The sequence below is a fragment of the Crocodylus porosus genome, unplaced genomic scaffold (assembly GCF_001723895.1).
Source record: "Crocodylus porosus isolate Cpor-Errol unplaced genomic scaffold, CroPor_comp1, whole genome shotgun sequence".
Taxonomy (NCBI): domain Eukaryota; kingdom Metazoa; phylum Chordata; order Crocodylia; family Crocodylidae; genus Crocodylus; species Crocodylus porosus.
The window spans coordinates 36,014,158-36,026,683 of record NW_017728912.1 but is presented as its reverse complement, the minus strand read 5'-3'; the positions used below and the strand labels follow the sequence as shown (position 1 = coordinate 36,026,683).

Sequence of the window (12,526 nt, the reverse complement as noted above, 5' to 3'; positions counted from 1 at the left end):
GTTTCAAAGGATGTTGATTTCTGTGATGTTTTGAAGTTGACTAGATTTCACGTGTGTGTTTACTGTTGTATTCTATCAGACAGTGTCCCTGTGTGATATGTCTTGAATTTAAAACTGTTTTTGTTCAACGCTCTTGTGTTACTGAAATGCATGGTATTAACTCTCTTCCTGTTATTCAGCCAATAAAAGATGTCACCTTTACTGCCAATCCAAAGAAACAGGGGATGTCGCTTATGTGAAACAACTGGCCCATGATGGGACTCGCTGTTCTTATAAAGATCCATACAGTATTTGTGTGCGTGGAGAGTGCGTGGTGAGTGATAACATTTTTAAGGTTTGGCATTGGTTTCCTGCCTGCACAGTATTGGTTAATAATCGTCAATAGAGTTGTTCAGATATACTCAGCAAATATTTTGAGAGAGGTTTTTGCAAGCATTTTCAAAAAAATGTTTGCCAAACTTTGTATTCCACAATTTCCTAATTTTTTTTAATCACATGTTATAACCACAGTACAGATGTATTACTGACATGCACCATGCTTTTCTAAGTAATCCTTTCTTAAAGCTAGTTGCTTCTAGTGCTTTTTTATTTTTGGCAAATTAATTGCAAGGATCATGTCTTATGTGAATATAATGTACAAATCTGTTCTTAGCTCTTTCCCTAGAACTGTTATTCAGCTGCAGTCTTTCAAGTAACTGACACTTAAAATACATCTGGCTGGGTGAAATTTTCACAGTGAATTATTTTTATGAGTTTTTCTTCTGCAGTTACATTTGTAAGAGACCAAAAAACAACCCTTCCCCCCTTCCTTTTACTCTTCTGTCTGCAGAAAGTGGGCTGTGACAAGGAAATTGGTTCCAATAAAGTTGAAGATAAATGTGGGGTCTGTGGTGGAGATAACTCGCATTGCCGAACTGTAAAAGGGACCTTTACTCGAACTCCTAAAAAGTTTGGTAGGATTAGCCTTTTCATGCTTCCAGATATATTCCATATTATCGTTAATGCTATGTTGTATTTATTGTTCATGTGGACTGATCAGAAGGTACTTAACAAAAGTTGGAAGATTGTTTACAAAAACTAGTTTGATCTATAATAAAAAATTTGCATATCTTTTATAAAAACATAAAAACAAAATATTAAGGGTTTGTTTTCTGTTTGTTGAAGGACCCCTTGTAAGAGAATTTGGTTAAACTAGGACATCCAACAACATTATGTAGAGCACATCTGCTTATACAGAATGAAACATGGAATTGACTAAGTCCCTGTATCTGCTTTTGTTTTTTCATTTTTAGTCATCAGATTGAGGCCCGATCCTGCAATTTTGATATCAGTTGCCACCAGTTACTTTTTTAAAACAACAGATTGTTTGCTACCACCATAGCAATATAAAGGAACTTGAAAGGGGTTGTAAATATAAGCTAAGTCCATTTTACCCTTGTAGAAACCAGGGCCTCAAGTAAAAATTGTGTCTAGCTGATGTCAGCCATGCAGCCTTAAAGAGCCTCCATTCATAGTATTCTTCAGTCTCTGAACACTGAGTCAGGGATTGAAAAATGCTATTTAGTCATACATTGTATTTTATTCAGTGTTGGTGTTATACCTGTTATATCTGCTTCCCTCCTTTCATAGCACTATGCATTACGTACACTTTATTTTAACACCTCTGAAGGAGTCATCTTGTTTGATGGCTTATGCTTTCCACATGCTTCTCTTTAAATTGCTAGTGAAAACATTTCTGTGTAGAAGGTTTGATGTTTGTTATGTACGTCTTTGAATTTGTTCTTTATGTCTGTTAATTTGGCTTTGTGTTGTAAACTCCCAAATTAAAATCCCTAGGTCAAAAAAGAAAAAAACACCCAAACAAAATGCAATCAGCAATCATATAATTATTTTTGTGTCTTAAGTAAATATGCAGCTTGAGAGCTAGGCATAATGTTTTTCAGTGGGATCCTCTTCTCATTCTAATTGTTTTATATATTTACAAACAAGTAGTTGAAACATGAGGTTCTATTAGCTGACCAGAAAAGATGTCAAGGCTGAGATTTTAAAAGTGGTCCAGGAGATTTATCCACATACTCACCTTTACTACTTTATTTATTTACATATTATGCTCCCTTTGTCCTGAAAAATAGCAATGAAAAATTGGGGTATACGTCTTAAGTGAAGAAGCTGATTCCAACCACTTTTTAACCAAAATCTTGCTCTCCTCTCCTGCCCCATTGTTGTGGGTTCCCCCCGAAAGGTGAATGTCTTATTTGGAGGGGGAGAGGAGGGAGGTACAAATAATGGTAATGATAATGAATTCAAATCCCCTAAACTACTTTTAACATATTAGCCTCATCAGTTAACTGTTGCCATAATGGATAGAGTATTATATTAAACACCCTCCCCTGATCAACAGTGTGTCAAATGGTACCTCTCAGCACTTAAGCATACCCCCTGCTACAGTCGATGGCAATTGTATTTGTCCACTGGCAGCATTGTCTCAGTGCACTTAACTGGGGCTGCCATTTTAAAGCACTGCTGACTAGCATAATGATAGCAAGGGATGAGGCCTGCTACATACGTGAAACTGTGTTGCACACTCAGGGAAATAGAAGTATATCAAGCTTTTGCCAAATGGTTATTTTTTTTTTACCAAGGCATCAAAATGAGGTTGAAATTATGAGCCTTCATATGAAGTTGACAACACGTTAAAGATTTTAAAAAGGAAATGTGAGTACAAAATGATATGAAGAGTATATAGTTTTAGAACTATATTTTGTAACATGCACGTATGTGCACATGCATATTCATGTTCAGGCTTTTCAAAGCTGTTTGTTATGGTTTTAAAAAAAAATTTGTTCCCTGATGGGCAAATCTTATCCATACTGCTAATGATAATGTAGATTATAGAGAAGTAGAACAAGGATCTGTCTCCCAAGCATACTGTGGAAAACAACTATGCAAGGGGGTACTTGCTGTACATCTTAGAGGGGCTTGGGTTGAAGCAGGAAGTAAGCTAAAGGAGAAGTCAGTAGCTGTGTGTCTGCAGTTTAACTTGCATAGCTACAAATAGTATTAATAGCAGCCAGAGATGCTATCCAGGTGTACAACAGTCTGAATGACTGAAAAAATTGGTCAGTATATAAAAAAACAAGTTAAACCTAGCAAAAGAAGAAATTAAAATGCATAAAAATGAAACATTACAAGGATTCCACTGTAAAATATTTATTAATTATCACAGCCCTTTGGGAATATAATTATTGCTACCAATTCTTCAGGCCAACTGAGTTATTCACTTGTAAGCTCCTTATAAAATACATGATCTTTTAAAATCTTGATGCTTTCTACACCTTTTTTCCTGGCTGCTGCTCTGTGTGGTGTCCTAGGTGGGAAATTTATTTATGACATAGTGAATAAACAAATACTGTATATTTCAGGGATAGAAAACAGCAAATTGCAGGTATATACGTAATCATGCTTATTTCTGGAACCAGTAGCACTTCAGTATTTTACTGTGCCTTCTGAAATACTTACATCCTTCATCACAAGCAGAAGTCAGAATTTCCTGAATTTTCCCAATGTTTTCATTAAAAAAAAACACAGATTTTTTTCTACTCATTCTTATAAGTTATTTTCTAAGTAATGCTGATTTTATATTCTCTATAGCACTGATTCTCAACCAGGGTGCGCAAGATGCTGTTTGGGGTGCCCCACAATGTTAGCACTGTTAGGTATGCAAACACCTACACCACAAAATGCAGAGATTTCAAATAGGAATCCACAGTGTCAAAAACAGTCTGAACTGGTTATGGACTTTCTGAGTTCTTTGCAACTAAAAACTTGTTCTATTATTTTCCCCTAGTCAAAAAGTATGCGGAAGCTCAGAGCTGGCATTTCATAATAGTGTGCTTTGAATCCAAAATGACTGAGAACTACTCCTGTAAAGCATGGACCATGTGCAAAATATAAACAGTATTTCAAAAGTCTGCCATTCAGTTCATTTGAAAATTATCAGTAGCCTTAGATGATTTAGAAAGAGCAGTTCTTAATCAGTCCTTTCCAAGCTAATGATTCTGTGCTAACATAACTTCTATTGCTTTACAGTAATATTGGAAATATAATAATTAAAAGGACTAATTGACCTCTTCCAACAGGGAAACATTTAAGCAAGAGGTGCCAAAAAGAAATCAAGTTGCTGGAAAATGAAATCTGCAAGTATCAAACTTAAAATCGCCTCCCTGACTTTTTTTCCCATTCATGCTCAGTCTGACTTTCATTGACTATTAAAATTTGCTGGTTATTTCTAACAATAATGATTTAAATTCATTTTGTGCAAATAATGTAACAATGTAATTTGTACCTTGCATTTGTAAAATGCATCTGGCTGAAAATGTAGTCAATGAAAGAGGAAGACTGGGCTCCCAGAACACTAATTAAAGACATTCTATTTAAGGGAAGACGAGAGGAGCATTCACGCTGCCCAAAGGAGCTCGCAATATTTCCCTTTCTGAAACAAAGGAGTCTAAAAACATTCTGGGTAAGTTTTACCCACTTGCAGAAAGATGGGCATCCATGACAACCCAGAACTCCCTTCGGTTCTAATTTCTGGCTTTTCTTTTACAGATACTGCAAAAGAGCAGGCAAAAGCTATATGTTTCATATGTTTGAAACTTGACCAGTAAAAAAAAAATAGCTAATACTGCTTATGCAAATAAATACCAGCCACACATCTCTTTATTTTCTTCATCAGTTTTCCAAGTAGCTGTATATGTTACAGCATGTGAGCCAAGAGAAGAGTTTTTCAGCAGTGGGAATCTTGGACCAGAATCATCAAACATGAATTATCAATCTTGTGGTTATTTAATACAAAGGGGAGTCTAATTCTTTCCCCATCAGTTTATGCTGATTCTGCAAGAGGACTGCAATGTATAGATTTCATATTACAAGCAGGATGTGAGAGTGAGACATGTTAGTACAGCATTTTTTTAAATAAAACAGTTTATCAAAATGCTGTATATTAGCACTAAGAAGATTTGATTAGTTTAATATACCTATCTCAAGATGAAAATGTACCAAGAAATATGAAAATACTACGCTTTAAAATAGCTAAAAGCTGGCATTCTTAAATGTGCTAAAAAATGTTCACTTCAGTCCTTGCCAACATATTGTCATTTAGAGAGGTGCAAAATTATGGTGGCCAGGAGTAGAGAAATAATTTTCCCTTTGATGGAAAAAATATTACTTTGCCTTCTAAAATGATATTCTAAACCATTGATTTGTGGTTCACATTTAAAAAGTAAGAGTTCAGAATATGAACAGTTCTTTTGGAAAGAGCATTTTGCTCTCAGTATTGGAGAGCTAATTAACCCTAATACAAAAATAGGCAATTACTGCAAAGGGAGTTTAACAATACATTTTAAATTCATAACCATAATTAATTTGGTTTTAACTTCCCATGTAAATAATTCCTTACTGATTTGTGACAGTAGTTTACAATGGCTTGTTTCCCCATTTCTTCATATACTGTTATGTTTGAGAGAGTCAAGTAAAATACACAATAAGAGATGACCACCTTGCAATAAATTATGTAAACCTGAAGTCTTCAGCTGTGGCTGATAGGTAGATGACACGTAGCACTGTGTGTTGTAATTGTGAGAAACACAGGAAACATATATTTTTGCCTGAAATGTTAATTGTATAGCTTTAAGTCAAAATAACAAGTAATTGGGTAATAGGTTTGTAACGAGGTTCTCTTTTTTCCCCAAAAAGGAGAAAAAAGTGAAAAAAATGTAATGAAATGTGTTACAAACCTATCTGTTCAGTTTCTTGGTGAAACTGTTTCTAGGTTTATGGATGCCCTATTCTGCAAGTAGGAGATGGATAATGTAGTGCTTTACTAACCATAGCTATTGCTTTTTGTTTCTTCCTTTGCTTTCTCCAATGACTACTACACATGCCAAAGGGTACCTTAAGATGTTTGATATCCCTCATGGTGCTAGACATGTGTTTATCCAAGAAGACGAGGCTTCTCCTCACATTCTTGGTAAGTTTTTTTTTTTTGTTTTTTTTTCTGTTTCCTCAGGTTTGGCTGTATGCATGAGGGTTAATTCAAATCAATAAGCCATGCATCAAAGAACCTGAGAAATAAAATAACAACCAAACTAAATGGAATCCTTGTGCTGGAAGACTGTAACTGCTACAGGCTTTGCTGATCTTTCTTTTTGCATTTGTTACTGCATTCACAGAACTGAATCCTACAACATAAATTTAGTAAATATGTTTGCTTCTTGTCTGAATTTTCTAGAATCATGAGCTGATGATGATTAGCCAGTGTACAGGAGAGTATCGATTGTTCAGAATAATTAGTGTCAGTATCATTCTGGTTAATCAGTTTTTCCAGATAATCAAACACCACAGTATGAACTACTGAAAACGATCATTACTATATTGTACAGCAAATATATGTCAAGAAGCCCAAGAGTGAGATTATAGGCTGTGCCTGCATGGGTCAGAGACTGAGGGGGTAAAGTGACCTCCACATAAGCTACCAAACATGGAACTTTGATCACATTGGCAGACACAACTTTCTTTCTTTCTTTCCTTCCTGGGGAGGGAAAAAAGCAACTGCCAAGAAGACTGGCAACCTGCAGTGGTGGTTGCTGTATGGCATCCTAGCCACTGACACATTTGCATCCCACTTTGACCCAGCCACCTCTACGTCCTGCCCATTCTGCCCGGGGGGGCATTGAGGAAGACCTCTTTCATGCCTTCCTCGACTGTCCCTGCCTGTGGCTGCTGTTTGTCACCCTCAAGCCGCTGCTCTGCGCGCTGGGCAGGAGCCTCTTGGAGAACACCTACGTGTGCTCCTACCCATGCCAGGTGGCCAAGCAGGGCGCCATCTGCCTGGCCAACTTTCTACTGGGTCAGACCAAGATGGCCATCCTCAAGAGCCTCCAAAACTGGCTTGCTGGGACCGACTCAGACGATGCCCTGAGAGTTTTTGGGCTTCTGGTGCAGGCACGCCTCTCACTGGAGTTTGAGCATGCTGTCCTCTGGCAGGCAGTGCCCGCCTTTGAGGCATGCTGGGCCCTTGAGGGAGCACTGTGCCACATGGAGGCCATCTTCAATACACGCTCTGATGTCATGACTGGTCTGGGCAGTGGACAGTGAAAAAGACTACCAGTTTCATTTTTCTCTGAGTCATAGGTCCCTTCCTAATACATAAAGACCTGTGATCCAAAACTGAGTGAGTTGAGGGAGACTTCATTGACTTCAGTGGGTTTTGGGTCAGAGCTTTACACAATGCTTCTGTGTTTAGGTTGCAAACACTGTAGTGAAACTTCCATTCGTTGCCAAAAAATAACTCAGAATCTGTTACAAAATATGGGACCATTTCTTTTGGTTTGAGGATTTGTTAAAGCTTATTTGTACAATACTTAAATACTTAAATTTGTATAATACTGTTTGGGGTCAAAAGTTACCTGACAGCATAACTGTTCAATAAAGGGTGACACCATAGGTCTAATAAATACATCATGCTGAGAGTCTGCCTTACATATAGTGATATGAATTCAGTCATTTACTTTTGTTGTAAGTTCAGGAAAAAAAATCAGAATAGAAGACAGACTCCCTCTTAAAACAAGAGGCACAACTGCCACTGTTTTTGCTCTCTTTAGCTATTAAGAACCAAGCTACAGGACACTATATTCTGAACGGCAAAGGAGAGGAGGCCAAGTCACGATCCTTCATCGATCTTGGTGTGGAGTGGGAATACAACATAGAGGATGACATAGAAACACTTCATACTGATGGGCCCTTGCATGATGCTGTCATTGTATTGGTAGGTTATGTAAAGTCGTGGGTGTGACCAATGTCACAAAATATCACCATGCTTTTTTTTTCTCCCAGTAGACATTGCATGTGTAAGAGCTATCTGATGGCCTTATGCTCTGTCCGTACAAACTAGAAGAGGAACAAGTTTGGAGAATAATTTTGCTTTGGTGGCCAAAGTTCAGTATCTATTCCAAAATATCATAAACACTTTCCTATTCATGCAGCAGTTTCATGCTAACTACAAGTGTGATACAGTGCCCATGGTATCAACAGGACAGTTTCCATGAGTATCATGGGCAACTGCATCCTCATCAGGGCTCTTTGTTAGAACCATGTTCGAGATGAACCCTTTCCTCCAGAAAGGTGTATTAGTTTGGCCACAAGGCATAGCCAGGCTACACAGAACAATCCATCCTAATAATCCAAAATTAGAAAGATTCCAGATTTGCTCCTGTGTTAGAGATCTCATTTTGGCTCTTAGAGAAATATTTTTCTTGTGTCAGTCTTACTGATTTTACTAAATATAAATGAGAAAGATCAATGTTTTTTTTGATCAGTGAGCACAGCTTGTGTTAATCTCAGAAACTATACATTTCCAGTTGCTAATTTGTTGACATTGGAAAGAATAAATATGTACTCTGGTGTCATGCCTTTTTTAATGTTTTATCTTGAATAGATCATTCCTCAAGAGAACGACACAAGGTCTAGTCTGACTTACAAATACATCATTCATGAGGATTCAGTACCAATGATCAACAGTAACAATGTACTTCAGGAGGAGATAGATACTTTTGAGTGGGCACTGAAGAGCTGGTCTCAGTGCTCCAAACCCTGTGGTGGAGGTAAACAGACAATGCAACAATGTCTAGTGATTAATGGGAAATAACAAAAAATGAAAAAGTATACAAGATGCATAACACTGGCTGCTTTTGAAAACTTTGACTATTTGGGCCCAGTGGCGATGCCTAGGGGGTACATGTGCACCCCCTGAGAAGCTGCACTCACTGCTTAGTCAATGGGCAGGAGCGCCAGTGCTCCCCTTGCAAGCACCAGTGCTTTACGATCAGTTGCAGGGCGCTTTCCTCCCCCCTCCCCAGTTGGTGAGTTTGGCCACAGGGGAGACCCCCCCCCTCCAATCGCTTACTGGTCACTGAGGGGGCACATGCCCCCCCGACTAAAGTGGCACCAGTCACTTACGTTTGGGCCTACATTTTCAAGAGTGACAAGTAATTTTGAATACCTCAGTTTTGTAGTACATAAGGTGGTATAGCTTAACTCTTTCTGATTTGTCAGAAAGTGTTTCACTACCTTGAGAAAATTACATACTTTTCAGGTATCTAAACCCCAAAACTGTGGCATACATGATCAGTTTAGGAACTATAGATCATGGCAATTATTTCTTTCCTGTACTGACTTCAGTCAGGGTATTTGCAATACTCCTGATACTTAGAACAGGAAATACCAAAAATGGCAAACACAAGGTAGGGCAGTGTGGCACCTTAGACACTAACTAGGTCAGAGAGGAGTGAGCTTTCATAGGCAATAGTCTAACAAAGTAGGTTGTTGCTTACAAAAACTCATTGTCTGAAACAGCCTGTAAGATATTACTTTAGATTGACATAGCCAACCGTCTGTATGTTCATAAATGGGAAAGTATTTCACTACAGACAGTGAAAAAGTAGTCAGTGCTGTCCTGCATGGAGAGAACTAGACTGAGAATTAGGAAATGGGTTCTATTACTACTGCAGCCACCAACCTGACACATGATCTTGGGTAAATCATTTCTCCTTTCCGCACCTTTATAATCCCCTGGAAAAATTCTGTGGTTTGTATGATGTAAAAGATCAGCATGATCCTTCTAGAGACCATAAACCTATGACAGTACCCTGATCTTAACGGCATTCATACATAAGTTTACTAGTATATCTCAGTCTATACTGTTCAATTATTTTGAACTTTGTATCCCTGAATCATTGTGTGATTGATATTGTAATATACAGCGTTAGTATTTAAAAAGAATGTAAATGCTTTTCACATATAGAAATATTAAATAGGGAGAAAAATATCTTTAAACAAAAAGTGTCTTAGAAGAGCTGGAATCTTTTTCAATGGATCTTTGCACAAAGTGATTTTCTGAAATATTTTCAAGGTTTCCAATATACAAAATACGGGTGCCGGAGGAAAAGTGATAACAAAATGGTTCATCGCAGCTTCTGTGAAGCCAGTAAAAAGCCAAAGCCTATTCGTAGAATGTGCAATCTTCAGGAATGTACCCAGCCACTGTAAGTATGGCAGCAGTAGGAAATTACCATACTTAATAGAGTTGGGAGCCACAACATGTCTGAATTATGGGCTGCTGAGGGGGTGCAGAATGTCGTTCCAATCTCTTGGCACGTTTGCCATCAATGTAAGAAAAGTTGATGGCCTCATTCTTACTGGACACCAGCTTTCATCCCAAAACCATAACAGGTACTAATAGTCACCAGCATTAGCACTCTCCATACAGAGGCTAAAGGCTGTGAGAGCAGGGACTGTGCATTTTCCTTCTTTCCTGTCCTACACAGCAATGCTCCATTCAGTTCAGGGTTCAGGCATGATAGTAATAAAGTGCTTTCTTATTCTGGATAATATTCATTCTTTTTAAAAGGTCAGCACTAAGCCCTCTGGAATAAAGTGGATTTGTGTAGTGCAGGGGATCTTAGGAAAGTAGGGATAGAAGGGACCTCATGAGGTCTTCTATTCCAGACCCCATGAATAACCCTGAGTACACCATTCCAGCTAAGTATCTGCCTAACCTGCTCTTGAAAATTTCCAGAGATGGAGAATCCAGTTTCTGTAGGCAACATGTTCTAATGCTTGACCATCCACATAATCATCCTCATAATCTTCATAATCTCCAGCCAAAGTTTCCTCTGCTGTATCTTGAGGCCATTGCCCTGATTCCTGTCCCCTACAGCTACCAAGAAAGGTCTGTCTTCATCCTCTTTATAATCTCCTCTTTATAATTTTAGGTATTTGAAGACCATTATCAAATCTCTTCCCCTGAGCCCTCACCTGAACTTTTCTCTTTTCTACGTTTTTAGTTTAGAAAAAAACTTACAAAGAAAGCCCTCTATAATCATTTTTTTTTCATTGTCTTGAACTGTGGGGCACAAAACTAGACATAGTCCTCCAGGTGAGGTCTCAACAGTGCTGAATAGAATGGAAGAATCACTTCCCTTGATTTGCAAGTGGCATTCCTGTTAATACAACCCAGTATGCTGTCAGCTTTTTTGCAACAACAGCACACCGTTGGCTCATTGTTGGCACTGTTGATTCATCTCTAGCTTGTGATCCTAGGTCCTCCTTGTGCTGATCTTGTGCTGCTCCTCTGACTGTGGGTAACTATCATAGAGGCTACTAGTTTCTTTCACAAATACTCAAAACAAAACAATCCTAGTAACAAAAACAGTTTCTAAATAGGCATAGATTGTATCCCTGAAACAGCTTCTAAATAGGCATAAACTGCAGATACTTCTATGACTGCAGGTCATGTAAAACTATCCAAGATCACTTAGGCAGGCAAGCTTGTATATTTCTAATTGTGTGAAGATGGTGACATGGAACTCTATGCAAACCTGACTGAGAGATGGATCCACATTTGAGTTGGAAGCCTGCCCTCACGTCTGGCCCATTGTGGCCTCATTTCTGTTGATACAGAAATTAACTAATTTAAAACTAGATAGAATTACATCTGCACAAGCTGCAGGCATACAAGCTTGGTTAGCCCTTCTGGGAAGGTCCCACAGAACTTACCTGGGATGAAACCAACTTAAAATGAAGTACTAGCTAAAAGAAAGCTGAAGATGTCACAGAGAATTATGTAGAGGATTATTAAAGGTTACTTTAAAAAAATCATTCTCCATTAAATTCTGTTGGAAGTATCTGGGCAGTGCCCCAATACCTACCATGAATTTCACTCACGGGATAGGGACAGACATTTAAAAAGGCTAAGTCTGAATTGATTCATTCTTAGCAGGTTAGTCTAACCTGCAAAGTGGAAACCTATTTGGAGGTGGATAGGCATTCCCTTTTCATTCCAGAAATGCAGGCACATATCTGCAGTGGTTCAGGCTAGAAGCTGGGGGGCACTAGAGCAGCTCTCCCTTCCTTTGCGAAGTACTGAGCTGGGGAGGGGCATGGCCAGGCCTGGGCAGGATGCTCTACTTAGAGAGGGGTTTAAACCCCGACCCTGCCTGCGCCGTCTCATGCTTTCCCCTGCTCGCTGCTTAAGGGGCAGGAGTGTTGCCAGTCCTCAGCCCCAGGCTAACACTCTGAGGCAAAGAGGGGATGTGCAGTGCATGCATCTGTTGATGATACTGAGCTTTTTAATCTGCCTCTCCCTGTCTTAAAATCTGTCTGCAAACCTGACAGGGCTGCAAACCAGTAGGGGGATTGATAAAACCACAGTGTTATCAGCCCATCAGCAAAACAAAGACTCTCACATTAGTTCAAGCTCTTGTTAAACAGCTTTTTCCAAGGAAGAAAGGGAAGGACATTACCAGCTGCCCTGTTGATTAGCTCCAAAAGGCCCTAAATGGACACTTTTCTGTCTGTCTGTCTGTCCCAGTTAAATTGAAGACACAGACACCGCTCAGCATTAGCTAACATACCACATGCCTACAGTCCGTGGGGCTATGGGAGATGGGAGGGAGAGAGTGGGGAATCC

General features: G+C 38.9%; 1 protein-coding gene across 1 annotated transcript in view; it reads left to right on the top strand.

Moving 5' to 3' along the window:
- ADAMTS3 (ADAM metallopeptidase with thrombospondin type 1 motif 3) overlaps positions 1–12,526 on the top strand; it is a 277,324-nt gene that overhangs the window by 254,508 nt on the left and 10,290 nt on the right. The window contains exons 14-20 of the mRNA XM_019533972.1: positions 180–313; positions 830–953; positions 5,948–6,028; positions 7,662–7,825; positions 8,495–8,660; positions 9,968–10,100; positions 10,830–10,893. Coding sequence (XP_019389517.1) covers positions 180–313; positions 830–953; positions 5,948–6,028; positions 7,662–7,825; positions 8,495–8,660; positions 9,968–10,100; positions 10,830–10,893 — 866 coding nt within the window. The remainder of the gene's footprint in view (positions 1–179; positions 314–829; positions 954–5,947; positions 6,029–7,661; positions 7,826–8,494; positions 8,661–9,967; positions 10,101–10,829; positions 10,894–12,526) is intronic.